Genomic DNA, 26,976 nt, shown 5'->3' with positions numbered 1-26,976 from the left:
CCTTGACATGACGCTTTGAAAGTAAAGGTACCTTACGGGCTCGTCTGGAATGGAGACCATTGCGGTGAAGTACGTTACTTATGGTATTGACTGAAACCAATGTCCCCACTGCCATGAGATCTTCCCGGAGCTCCTTCCTTGTTGTCCTTGGGTTAGCCTTGACTCTTCGGACAAGCCTGGCCACGGCAAGGGTGGAAACTTTCAAAGGCTGTCCAGGCCGTGCAAGGCTAACAGTAGTTCCATAAGCCTTCCACTTCCGGATGATGCTCCCAACAGTGGAGACAGGTAGGCCCAACTCCTTGGAAAGGGTTTTGTACCCCTTGCCAGCCTTGTGACCCTCCACGATCTTGTCTCTGATGGCCTTGGAATGCTCCTTTGTCTTTCCCATGTTGACCAAGTATGAGTGCTGTTCACAAGTTTGGGGAGGGTCTTAAATAGTCAAAAAAGGCTGGAAAAAGAGATAATTAATCCAAACATGTGAAGCTCATTGTTCTTTGTGCCTGAAATACTTCTTAATACTTTAGGGGAACCAAACAGAATTCTTGTGGTTTGAGGGGTTGAATAATAAATGACCCTCTGAATAAACTTTTCACAATTTAAAAAAAAAAAAAAAAAAAAAAGAAACAACATTCTTTTGTGCTGCAGTGCATTTCACACTTCCAGGCTGATCTACAGTCAAAATGTCACAATGCCAAGTTAATTCCGAATGTGTAAACCTGCTAAATCTGCAGGGGGTTGAATACTACTTGTAGGCACTGTACCTTCCTAGCGACGTCACTGTGGCGGCCGAACAACCTCTTTTTTAAGGGGGCAGTTCATGCGGCGTCACACAGCAGGCGTCTAATAGTAGCGGAGGGGCGGAGAGCAGCCGCATGGAAGTCACGCCCACCTCGTTGCCGGAGGACGCAGGTACGGTGTTGTTCGTCGTTCCCGGGGTGTCACACGTAGCGATGTGTGCTGCCTCAGGAACGATGAACAACCTGCGTCCTGAAACAGCAACAACGACATTTTGAAAATGAACGATATGTCAACGATCAGTGATTAGGTGAGTATTTCTGATAGTTAGCGGTCGCTCGTACGTGTCACACGCAACGACGTTGCTAACGAGGCCGGATGTGCGTCACAAATTCATTGACCCCAACGACATCTTGTTGGGGGCCTTAAGGCCATAAAAATTCAAACGTTTGAATGTGTGTACATTTTCTACATTTTTGCCACGTTTCCAATCTATTCACAAAAAAAGGAAAAAAAAAATAGCGTCAAATTGACCACTAACATGAAGTACATAATATGTCACGAAAATCAAAATCACTGGGATCTGTTGAAGCGTTCCAGAGTTATAACCCTATAAAGTGACACTGGTCAGAACTGAGAAAAAAAAGCTTCGTTATTAAGGTGAAATATAGGCTAGGTGGTGAAAGGGTTAACATTATTTTATTCTCTACTTTCATGTATGGAAATTTTCATCTGCTTATAAATCTGGTTTCGGATGAGAAAATGTTTTATATATACATCCTTTAATTGTGCCTTTTGGATTAGAATACACTCACAATAATCCAGTAAAATAAATATGAAAAAGTAATTTTATTTTAAAATAAATCCTATTACACGTTTTCAGTATATGAACTTATTAAACAAGAGGGTTTTTTTTTAAATGTACTAAGAAGTTAGATTTCCAAAACTTCAACAAGAACATACAAAACAAAAATACTGTTTACTAGAAACAGATTATATACCAATATTCTAAGACAAAAAACAATAAATCTGTAGGATATATAGAACTTTAGAAAATTACTTCTTTCAAGACCTTGTGTTGGCTCCTCCTTGAAACTTCCCTTTGCCATCCTTTTGACAGATTTGTTAGGACCCATACTTGTCAAAAGATGGGGTCAAAATTTGCAGCATGGCAACAGAACATTTTCAGAATGGGCCATGAGATGGAGGAAACTGCAAGGTATATATAAGGAAGCAACAGAAATTTGGAGTTACCCTCAATTTTAAAAGTACAGTTCAAATTGTAAAAGGTGCAGACGTTTACTCAGTGGCTGCTGCTACTCGCCGACGTCTTCTGTGAAAAGCTTTCAAATTCCATTTTGTAGGCTCTAGCATGTAAGGACCATTATAGACGAACAAGATGGTCATTTTGTCGGAATATGTTAAATTCTGGAGGAGCTGGAAATAAAAGAAATATAAATCAATATGCATTATACTAGCAAGATTTCCTATTAAACGATACATAAGAAAAAAAAGCACTGTAAAAAAACATTGTATTAGTATTTAATAAAGTTGGTGAGCGTTTTGGACACTTCTCTTTTGTTACAAAGCTTATTATGCGCTATTCACACCCAGTTTCTATGTGTCATTTGAAGCTCTACCGCATCCCCCAAAAAATAGGATTCAGACAAACCCCCTGCTGGAGCTATAGACTTCAAGGCCACGACGAGTTCAAACTGTATGAAAAAGTGGGGTGGGGGAAAAAAAAAAAAAAAGTTTATTTAACTCTACTCATGTTATTGCGATCTATAGCGCAATCAGAGAGTTCGTCTTAAGCTGGGTTTACACACTGAAACTTTCCAGCGATCCCAACCTGGCCGGGATCGCTACAAAGTCTCTGGTGAGCTGTCAAACAAGCAAACCTGGCCAACGACGCAACAGCGATCCGGACCTGCAGAACGACCTCGCTGGTTGTTGGGGACATTGTAAAGCTGCTATTTGAAAGGGAAGTCGCTGTAAAGTCCCCTTTACACACTGAAACTTTCTAGCGATGTATGCTGCACAGCGGGAAACAAAGGACCTAGGAATGGTCCTGAACGATTTGTAGCGATCACAACTTCACAGCAGGGGCCAGGTCGCTGATAGGTTTCACACACTGCAATGTCGCTGGGGAGGTCGCTGTAACGTCACAAAACCGGTGACGTTACAGCGATGTCGTTTGCGATGTTGCAGTGTGTAAAGCCACCTTTAATCCTATTTTTAAGGGTCTGCAAACAGAACCAAAACAAACTGCAGAAATGTTGTGTAAACAGGGCTTTAAACCAGGGTGTGGAGTCGGAGTCGTGGAGTCCTAAAATACAGTTGAATCCAGAAGTTTACATACACTATCTAAAAGGACACATATGCATGTTTTTCTCACTATCTGACATGAAATCAGAATAAACCTTTCCCATTTTAGGTCAATTAGGAGCCAAAACTATTTATATTTGCCAAATGCCTGAATAATGAGAGAGAGAATGGTTTAAGGCATTTTTCATTAGTTTTTGCGAAGTCAAAAGATAACATACATATCATTAGTATTTAGTACTATTGCCCTTAAACTGTATGACTTGGGTGAAACGTTTTGAATGTCATTCCACAAGCTTCTCACAATAGTTGGTAGGAGTTTTGACCATTCCTCTTGACAGAACTGGTGTAACTGAGCCATGTTTGTATGTCGCCTTGCTCGCAATTGCCTTTTCATCTTTTCATGCTTCACATGCTCCCATAGGTTTGTATGGGGGTGCGTGAGCCGAGACTCACTACAAAACGCAGCATGCCGCGATTGCACCAAGAGCACGATTCGTGACGAGAAATAAAAGGCAAGAGGACACTTCCCCATAGTTTTGCACTGGTGCGAGTGCAATCCGATGTTTTATTGGATCGCACTCGCACAGTGAAATCGCAAGTGAAAAAGAACCCTGTAAGAGAGGCTCAGTAATCCTGACAGCCAGCATACCACTGTCCGTATTGTTAGGGAATATAAAATCTAGCATGTAATATATACTTGTACTTGGTATGCTTTGACTCTGCACACTTGACACATGGAAACCGTTAAAGGGAAGCGGTCACCAAATTTTTGCCACCTAATCTGAGAGCAGCCTAACGTGGGGGCAGAGATTCTGATTCCAGTGGCGTGTCACTTACTGGAATGCTTATTGTAGTTTTGATAAAATCACTGTTTAATCAGCAGGAGATTATTATTAGAGGACTACTTGGCGTGCTGTCAGGTAGTCCAGCATATTCATGAACTCTGTATAACTGCTAGATCTGCAGCAGAAAACACATTGTTTTTATCAAAATGACAGCAAACAGCTCAGTAAGTGACATCATTGGAATCAGGGTTTCTGCCTCTACATCATGCTGCTCTCAGATGGGGGAGGAAATACTTGGTGACAGATTCCCTTTAACAAGCAGGTTAACAGTTGCTTCCATATCGTCACCAGGACTGGAGGGTCTATTTATATAAAACATTTAGGCAAGGCACAATTATGCAGGTTCGGACCAACTTCTTTAATCTTGCTGCATCCACTTGGCTTTGGCTTAACACCTTCACCACCAGGAGATTTTCCCGTTTTTTTTTTTTCCTTCCCTTCTTCCAAAAGCCATAACTTTCTTATTTTTCTATCAATATAGCCATATGAGGGCTTGTTTTTTGTGCGACGAGTTGTACTTTCAAATTATATCATTCATTTTACCATATGGTGTACTGGAAAATGGGGAAAAAAAAATTCCAAGTGTGGTGAAATTGCAGAAAAGTGTTTTTTTTTTTACTATTTCCCATGTTCACTATATGGTAAAACTGGGACGTAACGGTACATCCTTGGTCATAAAGGGGTTAAGTACTTAAGTGATTATGTGAAACTACTAATGCTGGAGTCACATGAGCATTGAAAAAAAGAAAAATGGTCCGATGTTCATACAGGAGAGTAGGATGAGTGAAATTTATTTGGTATTCCATATGCCAAGCGAGTGCTATGGTTTGTTTTTTTTTCACCTGGCATCTGTATGACCTGGGTTTTTTCTCTCAGCAACTATTATTCTACAATCATTTACAGTATTTTTGCTACAGAATGGTAATGTATCCATAAAAAACGGACATCATATGGATGGTCTGTGTGCCATCCGTTTTTTTCTCACACCCATTGACTTGTAATGGCGAGCCTCGCCTGATTTACCTATCCACTCGCAACATGCTGCAACTGTTTACTCATCCCGAATCTGGATGAGAAAAATATTACATATCTACCCTGTCTCTTTGAATGACATTGGTCCGATTAATACACTCAGATGAGTGAGGTCTAAAGAGCACACTATTTGACCACAAAATTCGTTCTTCTCACATACTTCAATACTTGTGTTATCAAGAGCAGTATCCTTTTATTTTTTGTGGTCATAGCTGTACGAGGGATTGTCTATGTGGGATAAATTGTATGATAAAATGAATGGAGCCATTTAAAACTACAAAGTATTGAAAAACGGCAAAAAAAACCCAAAAGTTGAATGAGATGATGGTACAAAGAAATATTCTGAGTAGGGCTGAGCCGACGCGAACTGTAAAAGTCCGAATATGCACGGTTTCAAAGATGCCCGGGTGCCGGACCCGGGCCCAGGATTCTGGCTGCACGATCCGGCACTGGGGAAATTAAAAGGGAAAATAAAGAAAACAAGAATTAAGCAAGAGTTTCATACTTACGGTGACTCGGTGTCATGGCGGCAAACTGCTTCCGGGTCGCACATTCACTTCCTGTTCTGCGCAATAGGCTCATCGCATACACACAGCTTTCTGTGCTTTCCCCGCCCACCGGCTGTCCTGTCGTCTGTGAGTGGTTGCAGATAGACGCGCCCCCAGCCTGTGATAGTGTCTGTCAGCAGTCATCGCTCAGCGCGGCTCAGTCATTATCTACACGCACAGCCGGCGGTTGTTCTCTATGGCCGCTCGCGCTGTGAGATGTAGCAGAGCTGGAAGCGGCGTGGGACGTCGTGTGGATTACGCCAGACCTGCAGGGTGTTTGATGTTAATAAAGTGATGAAGGAGAGTGTGTTTTTGTATTTTATTTAAACAAAGGATTTTTCCCTCTGTGTTTGTACTAATTTACTTTCATTTACAGGTTAGTGATGATGCAGGTATCTCATAGACGCCTGCCATCAAATAACCTAGGGTTTAGTAGCAGCTGTGCGCCGTTATTAACCCATGCAATTACCTCGATTGCCACCGCACCAGGAAGAGCCGGTAAAGCACCGGGATTATCACATCTAATGGATGCGGCAATACAGGGGGCGGCTGCAGGCTGAGAATACCAACCCCCAGCTGGCTTTATCTTGGCCGGGTATCAAAATTGGGGGGGACCACACGTCGTCTTTTTTTTTTTTAAAGTATTTATTGAAATAATAAAAAAAAAAGCCGCATGCGATTTCTCTTAGGCCAGAGTCACACTTGCGCGAGTCTCGCGTCGCATCACCCAGCACAGCCGCACACTCTCCTAACAGGAGCGGGCCGCATGTGTTTCTATGTACATGCATGCTCATGTTCAGATAGCGACAGGCTGTGCTGGGTGCTGTCATGCCAGACTCCCACGAGTCTCACATCGTATCACCCGGCACAGCCACACACTCTTTCTTCTGACAGGAGCGGGTCGCATGTGTTTCTTTGCACATGCACACTCACCATACTGACCCGTAGACACTTGCACTGCTCTCCCCGCCCACCAGTCGTCCTGGCACCTGTGATTGGTTGCAGTCAGCCGACACGCTGACACTCAGGGTGGGGGCACGTCTAACTGCAACCAATTAAACGCACCGGTGGGCGGGCAAAGCAGTCAATAGTCAATTGTCAGAAGGGAAAGCTTGACCCGGAAGGAGTGTGCCGCCATGACACAGCCTCGGTGAGTATACCGTGCGTGCTCCTACTGCCCTATCCCTTTCACCAACGTTTTCAATCTACAGATTCTGGTCCCCATAGACCTATAAGGGTACCGGATTCCAGAGCAGATCGGGTTGTTTTTTTTTTTTTTTTTTAATTGAGCAGTGTCCCATTTTTGAGAATTCGAGCAGCTCTAATTCTGAGTGATTTTTTTTACGGCTTTTATTGTACGATAAAAATGATACCAAATGTGCATACATTTTTCTTTAAGTCATGAATAGAGATAAGCGAACTCTAAATGTAATGTGTCGGGCAGTACCGAACAGTGGGTGTCCGGGTGTCGGGCACAAATTTAAAAAAAAAAGTCTGTCTTTGAGTTCAAAGTTTGGGTGCTGTTTGTAAGCTAAAAAGAGACTGTTGAAAGGCTGCAGCCAAGCAACAAGGTTTATTGCATGCAGAAGATTACTGTACGCTGTGGTATACAATAAAACAAAAAAGAAAAGAAAATGACGTGGGGTCTCCCCTATATTTGATAATCAGCCCAAGGTCAAGTACACAGCTGGGGGCTGAATTGACAGTTGACATTAAGCCCATGAGGTAATAACAGGAAGGCATGTATCAGACACACCCCAATACTAACCCGGCAAGTGTAGTGTTTAAAAAAAAACAAAACAAAAAAACAAAACAACCCAAACCATACGCACAGGGGGAAAGAAATGTATTTGAATAAAGACTCCCCCACACTGCCTCGTTTAGCAGTTTATTAATTAAAAAGAAATCCTGGAAGTTCCGACTTAATCCAATGTAGAATTGAACCACGACACCCATCGATTCCTATCGAGCTGTGTTCTGAGAACATTCTCAGAGCGAGGCTCCATAGGTCACTACCACAATCAGCAGCAAGCACGGAATTTCTTACGAGCGGTGATGTCAGTCACACAGCTACATAGAAACTGCCAGGATTTCTATTTAATTAATATCTTGGTGAACGAGGGAGTGTGGTGGAGTGTTTATGTAAAAAACTTTCTTACGTGCGTGTGTGCGTGCACACACACATACGTTTTAACTCTATACTTACTGGGTTGGCAATGGAGGGTGTCTGACACTTCTCCATTCACAGCTGACATCAACCTCAAAAGTGCTGCACTGATTGCCGCTGCATAAGGGCAGAACTGGTGCATCCAATAGATGTGCCAATTCTGGGGTCTCTGCGGCCTGCTATTTTTAAGCTAGATGGGGCAAAATAATGTCCTTTCCCAGCCAGATAATACCAGCCACCTGCTGTCTGCTTTACCTTGGCTGGTTATCAAAAACAGGGTGGTGCCCCTGCCATTTTTAAAAATTATTTATTTAAATAATAAAAAAAATAAAATAAAGTGGAATCACATCTAATTTTGACAGCCAAGATAAAGCAGACAACTGAGGATTGCTTTATGTGCGCTGGTTATCAAAAGTAGGTGAAACCCCACATCTTTTTTTTTTTTTTTTTTATTCTCTAACCATATTTGTCTGCAGGGCATTTGCTCACATTTTGCAGGCCCCTGGCCCTTGACGCATATGGGGCTCGAGGGCCGGGATAAAGTCCGGAACCTGAACATCTATGGGTCTGCTCATCTCTAGTCATGAAAGAAAATTTCATTGATACCATTTTGGGATATCTGGTGCACTATGCTTTGTTCGCTTCTCATTGTATTTTCTAACAAAACAAAACAATCACTGATCTCGGGGAGACCAGCCAGAGAAAACACTGCTGGCAGCCAACGAAGGCGCTCAATACAGTGAAATCCTAGGTGCACTTAGGATTTCACTGTATTGAGCGCCCTCGTTGGCTGACGGCAGTGTTTTCTCTGGCTGGTCTCCCCGAGATCAGTGATTGTTTTGTTTTGTTGGTCTACTTGGCATTGCTCCCACCTGGCCAGAATCCTACTCCACACTGATGAGGGGCAATACCCCGAAACAGCTGTCTGTGGATGGATACCTGGCCTTGGTATTTCCCTTGTCATAGCTTTAAACTTGTCAAAAAGTTGGATATAGACTAAAAGGGCCACTTAATATGGTGGTTATGGTGGTCTCCTAAAAAGAGCCACTCCTCGGCTAGGTCCTTTCCAGAGGGATATCTGGCTAGTTTCTGTGTCGAGACTCCTAACAGAGGCTCCATGGACTCTTGATTTGCATTGTATTTTCTAGGGATGTGTGTTGACTGATAAACTGCAATTCTGGAGTTTTGACTTTTTTTTTTTTTCTCTTTACAACATTTACTGCATTTAAATTAATTTCATATTTTCATAAACCAGACTTCTATGGATGCTGCAATACCATTTTCTTTTCTAAATGCCTATTTTTAATGGAAGAAAAGGGAGTGACGAAATTTTATATTTTATTTTTTTTAGCTTTTTAATAATTTTTTATTGTTTTAGCTCCGTTAAAGTGCTACTGCAGCGTTTTGTTGTTTTTTTTTATTTCACTGCTGTAGTTTTGCTTTAAATCTAAGCCCCTGCTCTCCGTCTTATACTCCCCTGCCACCATCGTTTTCCAGCATCGCTCCTGTCGGTCGCCATCGGCAGCTCCAGTGTCTCATGCAGCACGCTGGTGGTCACAAATCAATGCATCTCTGAGAGCCTCGTTCTGGCTCTCAGACTTGTACTGAGCACTTGTGACATATGTTTTGACATCTGACCAGTCATAAGTTAAAGCCACAAGAAGGCGCAGTGGAACCCGAGCAGCGCCAAAAAATGAAGAAGCCGCCAGAGGGCGGGTATAAAGTCAGAGGCAGCGGACTTTCATTTAAAGCTCCACTCCAAGCTGGAGTGGTATATATACTGTATTACCACAGTATAGAGTGTAAATAGCCATCTTATACGAAGCTCAGCCTGTTGGGATCTCGATGAGAGCAAGATTGACAGTGGTATTGAAATAGTATCTATTGAAGCTAAGGCTATTGCTGTTAAGAGACAGATGTCAAGTACATAACATAGCCTGCATCTACCTTGTGTTTATGGAGCTCCCCACCTGAGCCCCCTCCACATTTTCAAACCCCAGCGCAGACGTCCAGTTACATCATTTTGTACTAAGGGAATAAGGAGTACTTTTCACCAAATTTTTTGTGTTGACACACAATTTATAGGCGATATAAAATATATCAGCTAGCAGGTTCACTTTAACTACTTGGGGACCACATAACCACTTTATATTTTGGTGCAGTCTGGTTAATCTATTCAGTGCCATTTTGTAATTGCAGCTGAAGTTTAAGTGTTTTAGCACTAGGTGGCGCTGCTGAGCCCTTTTAAGCCTGTAGTACTATATTATAGCAAGCACAGAGAAGACCCAGCAAGACAGTGCAGCTGTCTTAACCCTTTAAATCACACAGTCTATAGCAACTATGGGGATAATAGACAGAAAGTGGGGTTTATGCTGTCATCCGATTAGGGTCCTGCAACACAACCATGCACTACCAATAGGTTGCCATAGTAGAAGCCCCCAATTCTGCTAAGGCTATATACTAAAAGCACAGCAGAAGAGACGGTCAGTGTTACACTAACAAATAATAGTGCTTTGGATACAGAGGCTTCAAAAAAATAAGCCTATATATGGCCACATCGAGGGAATATATAATGTATGGATCTTAGAAAGTAGGGACATAAGCACAATTTTTTTTTATTAGTATGAAACATTTTATTTTTGTGCAAAAGTAGTAAAACAAAAACACTATGCATATACTAATATCTATCTATCTATTCTAACATGCTGTATATAAGAGCCCAGGCCGCTGGTTAAAACATAAAAAACACTTTATAATACTCACCTAGGAGGTCGCTCCGGTGCAGACTGGTCCAATGGGTGGTTCCATTCTCCGGGAGCGGCGCCTACTCTTTCGGCCATCTTGGTCTTCCTTATTCTGCAGGCGCGGTGCATGTCGTGTCTACATCATGCACACACGCCGGCATTGAGGTCCTGCGCAGGCGCACTACAATACTTTGATCTGCCCTGAGCAGGTTCCCTTTAAAGGGACTATCAGCACAGATTGACTGTTCAAACTAAGAAAAGGTGTTCAGTGCACACTTGGCCTGGCTAAACATTTCAGTGTGCCTTCCCAACTATCTCTGCCCTTCTCTGGCTCTATAAAGCCAGGGCTGTAAACGAAAGTAAAGGGTTAGGCCCATTTCACACTTTACCTTTGTTGCAGTCAGTCACAATCCATTGGCTCGACGGAGCCGTTGCAGATTGTGGAAAAACTGATCCGTTTTTCGACGGATCTGACTAGCTGGGGGCTAAATAATATATTGGAGCATGCTCAGTTAAAAAAAAACGGAATTCGTCGCCGGATTCCATCATTTAACGGATTACGACGGATACTGCGCCCATAGGCTTCCATTCTACCAAACGACGGACGACGACGGATCTGTTGCTGTCCGATTGTTCGACGTAGACAAAAAACGTTACTTTGTATGTTGTCTCTGTCCGCCAGACAAACAATTTTCGACTGATCCGTCGAATGGCGGATGAAACGTGAGGCCATCCGTCGCTAATACAAGTCGAAAAAAAACACGGATTCAGCGGCATCAGTCGCCGGATCCGTTTTTTTCTAAATTCGACAAATTGTGACGGACGGCAAACAACTGATGTGTGAAAGGGGCCTAAGAGGTTGGGGGTGGAGATAGAGGGAAAACCAGTACCGGTAGGTGAGAAGGTGCATTTAATGTTTGGCCACACAATGATCTACCCAGTGCCTATACCTGGTTTGAACAGTCATTCTGTGCTGACAGTCCCTTTAATTGTTTGACCACGCCAGTCATGTTATGTTGACAAACTTTACTAGTACTGCCCGGCAGAATAAAAGTAACATTTTGTGCTACAGATGTAAACTTAAAAGGAAAAAGCGGTGGTAGAATTGCAGCTATTTTTCGACTCCCACAACCAATAAGCTATATTTACTGCAAAAGGGTACCATTGAAAAATACACCTCATAGTACAGAAACAAGTCCTCATATAGCTATGTCAAAGGTAAAATTAAGAAAAAGGTTTGGTGTTCTAAATGAGACGCTACAATAAAAAACCTCTGCCACAACATACTCCGTAATGTAAAGCCAAACTGACTATAAGGCTTAACAAGCAGCAGTTTTTAGATTGCATTTGTTTTTCTTTTTGTGCAATATTGTCTGAAGTGCACGTGTCAGAAATATCACTATAATCATTCAGCTTGTTCAATAAGACCATCCTTAGGTGTAGGAGAGGACAACTGGGCAGTTGCACACATCTGTCCAGCTGGCGCTAAGGGAATTTTAGGACATGCTGACTAGAGAAGCGCTACCAATAGACAAGGGTCTTCTTGTACTGCGCTGGAGTCGGTCAGGTGAGGCTAAAACTGCTGCCAGTACCACACATCTCTCACTGGTTAATTTCTTTAGTGCCATAACAGTAAAGGGTTGGTCACATCATCTTACAGTCTTCCTGGCTTTCTGTTTGACGGTGAATGATATACTCTTGATCATTTGGACCAGTGGCACCATTTCTTTGGCCGTACTTTGAGCTCTCGAATGCTACAAAAAGCAGTCTTACATCTGCAGCACTGGAAAAATGCAAATGAAGACGGTAAATCCAACAATCCAGTCAACTTCAGAGCAGTGCTTACAAGCTGTATAGAAAAGAGCTTGTAAGTGCTGCACACCTTGGCTAGGAGATCTCCCACAACTGATAGACAGCAGTGGTGGCTGGTACCTTGGCAATGAGTAGTAAACAAAATTAAAAATCCCTCAGTTGTTGAAAATGGAGAAAATTTTTAATCAAAAGTAAATTGCAAAGTTGCTTGTTTTTAATAGTATTTAGCAATTTTACCCATTTAACATGATAAGAGAACCCATTTAAGCACCAATATTTAAATTGCAGGTCTAATATAAAAGACGCTTTAAATGTAATTGCAGCCAGGCTTAGTAAGATACTGAGGAAAATAACCCCCCAAAAAAAGATATTTCTTATAAAAATTACCTTTGGCGTAATAAAAAAATACTGGGAAGTGCTTTCTTTGCATGCTGTCTTCACTACCATATCAAATACCCTCCTTTCATTCACGGGATCCATGCCCTGAAAAGCAATATTTAACAGAATAGAATATCAATAAAGTGCACAAGGTAAAATATCGGAAAGGTTTTGGAAAAGGTCTTCTTCCATTACCTGATTGATTTCATCCACAACTCTGAAGGGGCACCTGTTGAGTTCTTGAAGAGCCATCAAATAGAGCATGGTGGAAACGCTCCGCTCCCCTCCACTCTGATGATGTGGGGTCAGCTCGTGAAGTTGGGTGCTGCTTCTGAACTTCACACGGATTCTTATTCCATACTTATCATATTCTTCCTACAAGTGAAGAGAATGATGAACTAGGATTAGCTATGTAAAATTTTCACCACGTGTGGACACCCACCACTCATTTTTGTGCAAAGCCCAGAAAAAAGGAAGTCCATTGATCTTTGTTCCACAATTTTACTACTGTATATTCATTCACATTCATGATACAAGAATCAAACCAAATCCCCAACCTCACTGTCCATTTCTCCCAGTGGACTTCTACAATGTACTATAACTATAGATATCTGCACAATCACTTGTTGTTAATCATAATGCTATTAGCAATGTCTGAATATATATAACAATTACTGTAGGAAAAATACTGCTGACCATATACAGAAAGAGAAGTGAAATGTAATGTACTGTAATGGCCCTGTACCATACTCTCCAGTCACAGGATGTAGACGTCTGCACACTGCTGATGATGAGATCCACCCCTGCTAGGAAGGAAGGCAACTCAGCCGGTACACATCTATTAGGCAACTACTAATTTTCATAACTCTTCATTAAAAGGAACTTGTCAGTTCCTTCGTTCTGCTCTCTCTGAGAACAGCATGCGGCAGTGTCCGATGTCGGGCAGCACAATGTGTTATTTATGGTGTGGTTGTCACGGCCAGGCCTGTGCATCTATGAGTCGGTGATATTCATGTGCTGCTGATTGACAGCTTTTTTTCTATGCGCAGTAATAGGGAGAAAGCTGTCAATCAGCAGCAGGAGGGCAGAGTTAGGCCGCAGCACATGAATATCACCGACTCATCGATGAACAGGCCTGCCTGCGGCAAACCATAAATAACACACTAGTCTGTCTGGCACCTGACACTACCACAATTGTCTATGAAGGCAATCTTCGGTCTTACATGATAATAAGTTTTTGCAATTACTGTTAAACGTTATAGGGATAACCTAACATATGCTGAATATTTGGTATCTTCATGCAAAACTTCTTAAAGGGAATTTAGCTATCTTATCTGCAATTTGAGTAAGACGCCAATAGTGAGTGGCTTCTTATACGCTAAAGTCTCTTATGGGATAGCATTGAATGCTGCCCCTTGATTGCAGACACTAGTGTCATTACACTACCAGTATACCGAAAATGCATATATAGTTTTCTAATGCTCCTGTGTTTGCTAAGGCCCTATACCAATATCCGCTTTACCTCCCCAATAACATACCTCATTTTCAGCATGTAGATCAACTTCACCTACACACTGCATGGACCTGAAGAAACTGCTGAACTGCTTATTGATTTGTTCAACCAATTGCCTCAAAGGAATAAGCCAGTGTTCTTTTGCCTGGACAAAATAAAGCAAAAGTGTTATAAAGTACACATTTTATGAAAGTGTATGTTTTCTGTAACATTGGTCAGTATAATTTACTTGTTTTTCTTCTATTTTAAAGTATTAAAGGGGCTTTCGACTTTTAGAAGCGTGGACTCTTAATGGTATCTGTCACATAGTATAACAGAATCAGATCGTAGTAGCCTTCCCGGGTCCAAAGCAGTCTCTCAGCTGCTGCTATAGTGTCATTGATTCTGTTGCAGCCATGATGTCACGTAGACAGCGCATCACCGCTGCAGCTAATGAATGACTCAGCTAAGTGGCTTGTGTCACATGCCTTGGCTGACAAGCTGACCTGAGTGATTGGCTGCAGCGGTGATGTCACCACCGTAGCCAAAACACTGGCACAAGAGCAGTGGCTGAGAGCCAGCGCCTGTCCCAGGAAGGAAGATTTCTACCCGATTCTGCTATTTTATAGACAGGCAACATTTGGGGTCTACTTTTCTAAAAGTGGAAAACCTCTTTAATTCTGATATACATGTACATATACCTTTAAGGAAATTTATCTACCCTATCTATCGGGATATTACGCCCAGGGTGAGGCTGGCTTCAGTTAAACAGGTTTTATTTCTTTTTTTACAGGATACAGTTTTGTTTGATAGCAGAGCCTTCTCCATCCTTTTTTTGCAGTATGCTGATTAAAACACCCTTTGGCACTGGAAACCGAAAGACATGTTCTGACTGTTTTCCTTAATGGAGGCTGCGTCATCACAGGTTCCATTATATTTAATGGAAAGAACTACTGTGCTACTTTTTCTGGTCAAGTAACAGATACCATGTGTTATAAGGACCAGCCCTAAAGCTGAAGAATTCTAAACAAGTGTTCTTAAACACGTTGGTTTCACAATAATTTTGAAGTGTAAACAGGTTGACGATCACTCAATGAAAGAAAAACTCATTCACTGGGTGAAATGATATTTTGCACATAAAAAAAAAACAAAACAAAACAAAAAAAAACAACACGTTCCCAGCACATCACATTGCTCTGAACGATGGCAGCCTATGCGCACTGAGCCATCAATTGCAGATCACTTAGTACAGTAATGCCTTGACTTATGAGTTTAATTTGTTCTGTGACTGAGCTCTTAACTCAATTTGCGCTTATGTAAAATTAAATCTCCCAATTAAAATTAATTGAAATGCTCCTAATCTGTTCCAGCCCCTACTTATGCCCCCCCCCCCATCTTGGTATATGGCCCCATCCTAGTATTGTATATATGATCACCCATCCTTGTACATGGACCCTCCATCCTGGTACATGGCCCTCATCATGGGACACACTTAAAAAAAAAATCTACTATACTCACTCCCTCCCTCTGATCCCCTGCAGTGCAGCGTTCTCGTCTCATGCAGTCAGCTGATCAATGTGCGAGAGTGCAGTGCTCACATGCTGATCAGCTGACTGCTCTCTCACACACTGAACAGCTGACAGCTCTCACACGCTGAATAGCTGCCTGCATGGGATGAGGAAGCTGCGCTCCTGGGGATCAGAGGGAGGGTACGTATAAGCTACTCATACCTCACATTTCTGCTTGTATCATGATACAAAAAAAATAAAGAGAAATGGCTCGTATCTTGAAAAATTGTGCACTCTTAATTCAAGGTGTTACTGTACATATTTACTTTGGTTTGCTTATGCATTTAAATAACTGCAGATAAGTAAAGGCTTACCGATCAGCAATTGCATCGTGCCAACCGTCTGTTCGTGTAAACGGACCTCAAAGTTAAAAAAATATGCACAGCAGTACGCAGAAAAGCTAAAATATGCAAACATTACATTTAGGAATTTTGGTACTGCATTACTGCTATTGGAAAAATGAGATACTTAGTTTACAAATTGGCCAATTCGTGTAAGCCCGGCAGCCGACGACAATGCGTACCTCTTTTGCCATGACCTTATCCTAATATGCCTTTATCTGGGTTAAAAAACATACATGTAATGGGTGTGTAGGATTCTGCTAAATGAACACGCTCTGGCTGGATAGATAGAGGCATATTAGGATATGATAGGGTCCCGGTAAAAGAGGTACGCCTTGTCGTCGGCTCCCGGGCTTACACGGATTGGCCAATTTGTAAACGAAGTATCTCATTTTTTCAATAGCAGTAATGCAGTACCAAAATTCCTAAATGTAATGTTTGCATATTTTAGCTTTTCTGAGTGCTGCATATTTTTGTAAGTTTATTGAATTTTCAACATGCAACTGTTCACACCTAGTTGATGTGCTAGTCAGTCTTTTTATATCATTAAACGGACCTCAAGTCAGCTTTAGGCTGAGGCCACACGGGGATTAGTGCAAGTGGTCGTATGACACTCGGCTCACGCTTCGCAACACAGCGGGAGCCGAGTATTATGCGACTGTGGTCCGATCCTGTGATCAGACCACAGCTGTGGAGGGGACAGCCGGCACTGAGGAGGGGAGGGCGGGATTTAGGGATTTATAACCCTATCTCCTTCGTTGCCGGCTGATGTAAGAATCGCATTACACTCCAGTGTAATGCGAGTGCAGTGCGATGTTTCTCTCGCCCCATAGACTTGAATAGGTGTGAGTGAAACAAGATTGCATTCCACCTGCAGCATGCTGCAACTGTTTTCTCGGTCCGATTAGGGCTGAGAAAATAATCGCTCATGGGAGCTGCTCCATAGAGTAATATTGGTCTGAGTGGAATGCGATTTTTTATTGCATTCCACTTGATCCTTATTACTCGTCGTGTGTGCTGACCCTTATTGTTCTGATCTTTGCATGAAGCTAAACGGAATTGAATAGTATTGAGCATAAAGCCCCCCATACACTTTAGCAAGCAGTTGGCCAAATGATGGTTCGGCCTAGAGTTACAAAGTAAATCTCTGTTTTTATGTTTAACTAGTTTTGCACAAGAATATCAATGAATAAGTTATGGCTATTCGAATGATTTTTTTTATGTTTACAGAGTTAATTTGGGGTTTGCTTTTTGGCGTAACAATAAATAACATATGACGTTTTTATCACTTTATGTTCCATTTTTATTGAGGTGAGTAAAAGAAAAAAAAACTGCAATGGTGGCTCTTTTCCACAGCATTCAATGTGTGAGATCAATCATGAAATAAATTTACAGTTTGGGCCATTCTGTATGCAGCTGTAACAAAAATATGTCTGCTTTTACAAAGGAAACACTTTTTGTAATAGTTACAGAAGGGTGTGTATACATATACATACATATATATATATATATATATATATATATATATATATATATACACATACACACATATATATATATATATATATACACACATATATATATATACATACACATACATACATATATACACATATACATATATATATATATATACACATATACATATATACATATACACATACACACATATATATGTATATATACTAGAAGGTGGCCCGAGTCTAACGCATCGAGTATTCTAGAATTTACGTATTGTGTAGTTAATGTATGATTTTTGTTTAATATGTATATGTGTATATATATATATATATATATATATATATATATATTTATTATATAGATGTTGTTGTGTGTAGTTACCAAGTGTTTGTGTAGGGCGCTGTAAATGTTCTGGGTGTTGTCTGGGTGTGGGGGTGTGTGTGTTGCGTTGTTTGTGGAGCGCTGTGTGTCTGCAGCGTTCTGTGTGTGTGGTGCTGTGTGTGTTGCGCGGTTTGTGTGGGTGTGGAGTGTGTGTGTGTTTTGGGGGGAGGTATGTTTTGTGCAGTGTGTGTTGCGCGGTATGTGCGTATATTTATGTATGCCACGGTGTTTGTGTGTTGGGTGTTGTGTGTGTGCGGCGTTGTCTCTGTGTGTGTGTGGGTGTCTGTGTAGGGCGGTGTTTCTGGTTCCCAGTGTGTGTGTGTGGTGTGTTGCGCGGTGCGCGTGTGGCGGTGTGTGTGTGTTTTGGGGGGAGGTGTGCACCCCCATCGTGCTCCATCCCCCATGCTGCGCACCCCCCATCGTGCTCCTTCCCCCATGCTGCGCACCTCTCATCGTGCTCCATCCCCCATGCTGCGCACCCCTCATCGTGCTCCATCCCCCATGCTGCGCACCCCTCATCGTGCTCCATCCCCCATGCTGCGCACGCCTCATCGTGCTCCATCCCCCATGCTGCGCACCTCCCATCGTGCTCCATCCCCCATGCTGCGCACCCCTCATCGTGCTCCATCCCCCATGCTGCGCACCCCTCATCGTGCTCCATCCCCTATGCTGCGCACCCCTCATCGTGCTCCATCCCCCATGCTGCGCACCCCCCATCGTGCTCCATCCCCCATGCTGCGCACACCCCATCGTGCTTCATCCCCCATGCTGGGCAACCCCTATTGTACTCCAACCCCCATGCTGCGTACCCCCTGTCGTGCTCCATCCCCCATGCTGCGCACCCCCCCTCGTGCACCATCTGACATGCTGTGCACCCGTATCGTGCTCCAACCCCCATGCTGCACACCCCCCATCGTGCTCCATCCGACATGCTGCAGACCCCCCATCGTGCTCCATCCTCCATGCTGCGCAACCCCCATTGTGCGTCATCCTCCATGCTGCGCACCCCCATCGTGCTCCATCCCCCATGCTGCGCACCCCCATCGTGCTCCATCCCCCATGCTGCGCACCCCGCATCGTGCTCCATCTCCCATGCTGCACACCCCCCATCATGCTCCACCTCCCATGCTGCACACCCCCCATCGTGCTCCATCACCCATGCTGGGGCCGCCGGGGACGGGATATTATATATATATATATATATATATATATATATATATATATATATACACACATATATACACACACACATATACATACATACATACACACACACACACACACACACACACTTGTATTTTTCGGACTATAAAGACGAAGAGGATCATGGGGAAAAAATGTTTTTCACCAATGTAAACAACTAGAGCACAGCATTAACCTTTTCCTAGCCAATAAAAATGTCCTGTTCTGCCCATTGAAATCCTAATAGCACTATGCCCGAAGTCCTGCCTGCTATGCTTAGAAAAGTTCCACTCGGTTGCCCGCTAGAAGGGATTTAAAACCGTAAAATCCGTATCAATTAATGATGTCCCCTACCAGGGGACAAAGAAGTGTAACGGAATTTTTGGACTCAGGATAGGAAAAGGTTAACAAGTGGTGGGGACCCACCTGACCAATTAGTCTCCAGGACAGCTTGGTCCCGGTGGCTTTTAAAGAATGGTAAGTCTTTCTCTGAGTCGCCATATGGCTGAAGTCCTGTCATACAGCCAGTACCTGATACACGCTGCCTGTGGATCGGGCAGCCTGCATCAGCAGACAGGTTCCCATTAAGATCCCATATGTGCAATTCATGTCAAGTGGTTGACCATTATCCTTTTGCCTTTGAGGAAAACTATAACTTCCAGCATGTCCTGTAGATGCTGTGGCATGCTGGGACTATAGGTTCACCACAGGAGTGGTATGGTAATTTAATTTACTATATTTTAATTAGAACTTAATACTTGCCTCTAAACAGCTTCTCATAGTACATCTTCGGCTCTTTGTGCGCTCACTATGATTTCTGCCTGGCTTTGCTGAAATAATTGCCGCTGGCACACTAGACAGGATAAAGTGGGTGGTCCCCATTCAGATCACGAGCTGCAGTGACGTAATGAAGAGGCAGGGCCGAAGCAGCACAGAACAGCACAGCACGCAGTCCACTGCCATGCCTCTTCATTACGTCTGTGTAGCTGGTCATCTAGATGGAAGACTACCCATGCCCTCCTGTCTAGCGTGGCTGCACTGATTTCAGCAGGGCAAGGCAGAAATCATGGTAAGCGCACAAAGAACCAAAGATGTACTTAAAAAAGATGTAGGCAAGCAAAACTAAGGTGTTTTTGACAGACCTGGTGCCACTGGCACAGTGTTCCTGCCTTCTGTTAATACAACATGAATATTCACAGCTCCACATGCAAATCCCACCCACCTCTCGGCTGGCGCTGGTTTCATTGCAGAGGTAGGCAGGATTGTGGGTGTGGGGAGCAGTGAATTTTTTCTTAAACGGCGGGCACACGAGATTGCCGCAGCCACCAGATTCCTGCTCTTGCGACCCCGCTCCACTGCTGCCGCTTCCACCCCCCACTCCTCAGTATGCTACATCCAAAATACAACATGCAGGAAAAAGTGTATCTTATAGTCCAAAAAATGCGGTGTGTAATAGTGTTTTTTTTTTTTTATTAATATACTTTTTAAAACAAAAATTATTTATTAGGGTACTTTCACACTTGCGTTGTTTTCCTTCCATTACAATCCGCCCTTTTGGAAAACAGCGGAATCCGTTAACGGATTCCGCTGTTTCCCATAGACTTGTATGGATGACGGATTGTACCAAAAGGACCTGCGTTGCTACCGCTGGGTGACGCTCCGTTGCTTCCGCCCAGCGGGAGGAACGCAGCATGTAACGTTGTTTTGAGCAGCGGAATCCTCTGGATTTCACTGCGCATGCTCTTTTTTTTTTTTTTTTTAAATCACAAACTTTATTTTGGCTTGCGGTGGCCGAACGTTCAGCTGAGCGCCCAGCCGTCAGCAAGTGACAGCGCTCAGCTGAGCGACCGGCCGCCGGCATGCCCGGCCGCCGGCATGCCCGGGCGCCGGCAAGGGACAGCGCTCAGCTGATTACCCGGCGGTCGGCTGCAGGGAGCGATCAGCTGATCACCCGGCGGCCGGCAAGTGACAGCGCTCAGCTGATCACCCGGTGGCTGGCTGCAGGGAGCGGTCGGCTGCAGGAAGCGATCAACTGATCACCCGGCGGCCGGCAAGTGACAGCGCTAAGCTGATCACCCGGCGGCTGGCTGCAGGGAGCGATCAGCTGATCACCCGGCTCCAGGGAGCGATCAGCTGATCACCCGGCGGCCGGCTACTGGGAGCGATCAGCTGATCGTTCACAATAGTCTGCCGCCGGTAAAACTGTAAAAAAAAAAAAAAAAAAAAATCAAAACGGATTCCGTTGTTTTGCAGCATCCGTTGCATCCGTTGTGCAACTATATGCAACACATCCGTTGCATCCGTCACACAACGCAATGCAACGGATGCCGTTCAACGCAAGTGTGAAACTAGCCTTAGTCCCACAGGGACAATTAAACATAGGATCCTTTGATCCATATGTAGTGCAGTGTACTTTAACAGGCTGTCATGCTGAGGAGGCCTATTAAACTATACACCCAGCAGCCTCTAATAAGACAGTTTTAGACTTAGGCTGGGGCCACACGGGGACTACTGCGATCCACTTGCATGAGACTCGGCTCGTGCTGGCAGTACAGCAGAGCCGAGTGTCATGCCTGTGTCCTTGCAACTGAGGTCCGTTCGTGCGAGCAGACCTCAGCTGCGGGGGGCGGGCCGGCACTCAGGAGGGGAGGGAGGGATTTCTCTCCCTCTCTACTGCGTAGCCGGCTATTGCCATTCTCGCACTGCACTAGCAGTACACCGGTGTACCGCGAGTGCAGTGCGATTTTTCTCTCGCCCCATTCACTTGAATGGGTGCGAGAGAAAGAGACTCAGCTTACAATCGCAGCATGCTGCGATTGTTTTCTCGGTCCGATTAGGGCTGAGAAAATAATCGCCCATGTGTGCTGACACACAGGCTAGAATTGGTCCGAGGGGAATGCGATGTTTTATCGCACTCCACTCGCACTGTTTTTCTCGCCGTGTGGCTTAGGCCTTACAATCAACATCGCAGACCATTAGAACCTAGAAATAATGCTGTGTTTAGCGGAGGGGAGCAATGAGTTGACAAAGGGAGTGCTCTCCATATGTCAAATTCTGCTGGTATTAATTGACCTTTGCGTGTAAGGAATTAAAGGGTTTTTCCCCACGAACAAAGTATATTTTAATTAATTGATCTTGGAATAACAAAAAGTTCTGCAATTGGATGTGTTTGGGGAAAAAAAAAAAAAAGTTCCTCTGCTGAGATAAGAGTATACAGACAGAACTTCATGGGATCACAGCTGAATCTTTATGTGTAAATCATCTTTAAAAAAAGGCAAGGAAATGTTTTACCTAACAAAGAATCAGCCTGTCTTGTCTGACTAATATTTAAGTTCCTCCCTGGCCCAGGATTTGAAAGGCCTAAATCACATCGCATGAAACTCTGAGCGAGTGGAATGTGATAAAACATCGCATCCCACGCGGACCAATTTTAGCCTGTGTTTCAGCACCCATGAGCGATTATTTTCTCAGCCCTAATTGGACCGAGGAACCAATCACAGCATGCTGCGACTGTAATGCGAGGCTCTCTCTCGCACCCATTCAAGTCTATGGGGCAAGAGAAAAATCGCACTGCACTCGCATGACACCGGTGTACTGCGAGTGCAGGGCAAGAATGGCAATAGCCGGCTACGGAGGAGAGAGGAAGATAAATCCCTCCCTCCCCTCCGCAGCTCCGGCCCATCCCTCCTCAGAGCCGGCCCGCACCCCGCAGCTGAGGTCCGATCGCATGATCGGACCTCAGTCACATTGACACTCGAATGACACTCGGCTCCTGCTGTGCTGCCAGCGTGAGCCGAGTGTCATGCGAGGATCGCAGTAGATCCTCGTGTGGCCCCGGCCGTATGATCAAACTATGTCACTAAACGGTCACAAACAGCCATTACACAGTACATAGCAGGGGCACATTTATAAGATTATTTCAGCACAGGAACATCCAATTGTGGAACTTATTTTTATTCCAATATCTATTGACTAAAATGCACTTTGTGGGACAACCCCCTTAAAAACTGCTGGGATTGGAGTAAGTGCTGTAGATGGCACTGCAGAATTCCTTTGCTTGTAGTATCCCAATAACATGCATGTACATACTGGAGTGGCAAGTTACACTACATCAGTTGCCATTCTGCATAAGGCTACATTCACACTAGCGTTGTTTTGGATCAGTCACAATCCGTCGCCTTGAGGAAATACGGTATCCTGCAAAATATTTTGCAGGACTCCGTTTTTTCCCCATAGACTTCTATTAGCGACGGATTGTGACTGATGGCCCTGCATTGCATCCGCCGCGTGATGGCTCAGTCGTTTACTGACCGCCATGCGGCAGTAACACTGAATGTAACTTTTTTTGTGTGCGGCGGTTCGGTTTTTTACTGCGAGCATGTGCACAGTAAAAAACCATGATCAACTGTAAATTCAGTTCCAGCGGCTGGATTGATCAGCTGATCAGCCGGCTTTTGTGAACGATCAGCTGATCGCCCGGCGGCCAGCTTTTGTGAGCGATGATCGTTCACAAAAGCCGGCCGCTGGGCGATCAGCTGATCGTTCACAAAAGCTGGCCGACAGTAAAACAGTAAAAAAACAACAATGGATCGTTTTGTTTTGTTTTTTGCAGTATCAGTCACATCAGTTGTGCCACTGTCTGCAACGCATCAGTTACACAACTGATTGTGATGGATGCAAAACAACGCAAGTTGTTTAAAATATTCCTCAACATTCATCAATGTGTTTTTGAAACTGACATACAGTTTAGCCTGTGTGCACCTGTTTTGGAGGTCAGAAATTGGACATGCTGCTGGTACATACCTACTTTTCCTTACATTTCTTAATTACACGGCTGATGGCGAGAACATTTTAATACCTGTATTATGTTTTGCCTAAAACTATCCAACTCTGTTTTCTTCACGTGAAGTTCCTCGGTCATGGATTCTATTTCTCTTGTTCGTTTGCTGTATTCCTCTACAACCTGATGATGCAAATACAAAAAAAAAAAATAATAAAAAAAATAACAATTCAGACAAAATCATCACATAAACAAGACCTCTAGATACGTCTCTGAATACACTGCTTGATCCTATTTTCTGGATTGCCTTTAGAAGCAAATGCGAGATGAAATGACACATGGCAACACAAACAAATGACAGTTGCCAGGTTGAGCGCAGCATTTTTTGGTGCAAGGGGAACAGTATGTTCTGTTCTTTCTTAAAGACTCTACTTAAAATTCTAATAGATTCAAATTCTGGCATTTCCAACATATTGTTCCTGCTGCCTAGCTTATTATTACTGAGCTTTAATACAGCGTGGGAGGGTAAGTACTATCAGAAAAAAAGTAGTCAACATACAGAAGAACTTAAGCTTGTGAAGCAGGAGGCTCTGGACCGTTCCTCATTTAGCACAGCATCTATTTCCTCTAAGGTATTCGGAAGGGCCTGGAAAGCCTAAAAAGGAATCAAAAGAAACATACCTTAAAATGAGCAGACAATCATCACTACACTGGCAAGCATACAATGATAACATCACAAGTGCAGAGAACAATGTGACACTATGTTCCACGCAAGCTCAAGTAATAAGTACATTCAACACATGCCGCAAGCTTCTATTGAGAGAAAATACAGTGTTCTCTAAAGGCGGATCGTAAATGAAGGAAGTGGACATTAAAATTCACAGCTGTGGAACAAGCCGGGCTTCTGCACGATTAAATCTTTCTCATTTAGGACTATTTCTATTTAAATAGCAATGGAAATGGGTAACGCAAGGCCTTGTTTGGTTGCATGTCCTGCTTATACATTGGACAGGGTAAAATATTAACATCTCCCCTGTGTTTCAGAATGGCAGACATGCGCGTTACATATATCTATGAATTATGTTCCGTTCGCATCAACAGAAGAGTCTATAAAATATGGATGGTATTCAAAGGCTTCCCATACTGAATTTCCATATAAATTGTCAAACATCAACAGTCAAAAAGAACGTACTATTAACCAGGAGGAATTTTTTCTACATGTGGTTCATCAATGAACAGAATAAAACAATATATTTAGAAGAATGGTACAAACACTGCCTAGGGATGGAAAGGGGGGATGCCAACGTTATTCAATGTTACAACGGCTAGGGGTGCAGAATAGAGAATTCAGCCATCCATAATGAACATATTTAAAGGGGCTATGCAGGCAAAACGAAAAGCTCCCCAAAACCAAACCTCAATTGATGCTCCCCTATCGGTCCCCATCTAGATTCTGAGAAGGCTCTTCTGTCAGCTCTCCTTGCACAGAAGAGGTTACCATTCAATCTGTAGCAGGACTGCTGTCGCCTGTGATTGATCAACACAATACAATTCATAGATGACAGGGATGGTTACATAATAAATCAGGGACACATTTGCGCTAATTCCATGTATCCAGTGCAGGCCTCTCCAATGGTCTGCATCAGGACATGAAGCAATGAAGTCCCATTTTTAGATGACCTTACCTCTAAAGACTCAGTCAGCTGAACCAAGAATGGAACATCATTGCTTCCTGCCCCAATGCCGACCACCGAAGCGGTATGCACTGAACCCATGGGGTTAGAACACAAATAATGTACCTGATTTTATTATTTTGCAACCACCTATGTACCCGGTAAAGTTTGTGCTGTGGCCAGACAACCCCTTCAACACTATTCAACACCCAATATCTGTATAAGGATATCAGGCAATCGTAACCCATCGGCAGCTTATTTCACAGGGGAGATAATTTGTTTTCATTGAATTATTAACTCAATGAACCTGAATTCTGCTGTTGATTTGCAATACTAATGGGATAGCAAGTGGTTCGTCACAAAATAGGCCAGCTGTCAGTGGGCTTTTACCCCTATAAACCAGTTTCTTGCACACAGCAGGCCTAAAATAATGTAGCAAGTTCAGGAGGACGGAAGGACACGTGCTCTGAAGCAGCTCTATATGAATTGGACTGCTTTGTAATGAACTGAATAGTTGGTCAGGCTATTTGATAAAAGGCATCACACATAAAGCAATGTAATCTCCCTGAACAAAGCTATACTGATGAGTTCATGTGCTCTCAGTGTGACACTTATATCATGACATTGAATTCCTACCCTGGACCTGTCCCATCAATCTTGAGTGCTATCAATTACCAAAACTAACAGTTCAACTGCAAAATAAAAGATCACTAATTCCAACGTGCCAAACATCCTATGGTAGTCCTTTCAGCTCGCCACATTTCTCATGAGAACTTCATTTTTTGGAATACAAACCCCCCCCGCCCAAAACTGAACGTGTTAAGCCTATTGAGAAAATGGTCCCTGAATGTGTATCCAGGACTAAGGGCATATCTATAGGATCATTAATATTAGATTGGGGGAGGTCTAACCCCACTCCAACCCCCCCTGCCCCACACACACACCAATCACATGATTGCACCCCATTGTGGCCTAAGGCCCCTTTCACACATCAGTCACAATCCGTCGAATTTTGAAAAAACGTATCCGGCGACTGATGCTGCTGGATGCGTTTTTTTTCTCATCGACTTGTATTAGCGACAGATCGCCTCACGTTTCTTCCGTCTGTCGAAAATTGTTTGGGAGATGACGTTCAAAGTAATGTTTGTTGTCTACGTCGAAAAATCGGACAGGGACGGATCAGTCGCCGTCCATTGTTTGGTAGAACGGAAGCCCATGGGCGCAGGATCCGTCGTAATCCATCCAATGACAAAATCTGGAGACGGATTTTGTTTTTTTTTTAACTAAGCATGCTCCAATAATTATTTAGCCCCCAGCTAGTCGGATTCGTTGAAAAACTGATCTATCAAATCAGTTTTGCCACAATCTGCAACGGGTCCATCGAGAAAATGGATTGTGACTGATGGCAAAAAACTGATGTGTGAAAGGGGCCTAACATACACAGAGCCAGGCCTGCACAGCTGGGTACACTATGTAGTGACCTTCTCGGGTATTCCTGCTCAATTCCCG

The 26,976-nt window shown here is 43.5% G+C and overlaps 1 protein-coding gene across 2 annotated transcripts in view; it reads right to left on the bottom strand.

Moving 5' to 3' along the window:
* Positions 1-1,565: 1,565 nt before the first annotated feature.
* Positions 1,566-26,976, bottom strand: part of SMC5 (structural maintenance of chromosomes 5) — a 266,453-nt gene continuing 241,042 nt past the window's right edge. For both annotated transcript variants that reach the window (XM_075317886.1, XM_075317896.1), the window contains 6 exons: positions 24,354-24,449; positions 23,873-23,977; positions 14,128-14,247; positions 12,785-12,964; positions 12,599-12,694; positions 1,566-2,172 (listed from right to left, as the gene is read on the bottom strand). In XM_075317886.1, coding sequence (XP_075174001.1) covers positions 2,035-2,172; positions 12,599-12,694; positions 12,785-12,964; positions 14,128-14,247; positions 23,873-23,977; positions 24,354-24,449 — 735 coding nt within the window. In that variant the 3' untranslated portion in view covers positions 1,566-2,034. The remainder of the gene's footprint in view (positions 2,173-12,598; positions 12,695-12,784; positions 12,965-14,127; positions 14,248-23,872; positions 23,978-24,353; positions 24,450-26,976) is intronic.

This window comes from Anomaloglossus baeobatrachus, chromosome 1 (genome assembly GCF_048569485.1).
Source record: "Anomaloglossus baeobatrachus isolate aAnoBae1 chromosome 1, aAnoBae1.hap1, whole genome shotgun sequence".
Classification (NCBI taxonomy): domain Eukaryota; kingdom Metazoa; phylum Chordata; class Amphibia; order Anura; family Aromobatidae; genus Anomaloglossus; species Anomaloglossus baeobatrachus.
This window is presented reverse-complemented; position numbering and strand designations above follow the sequence as displayed.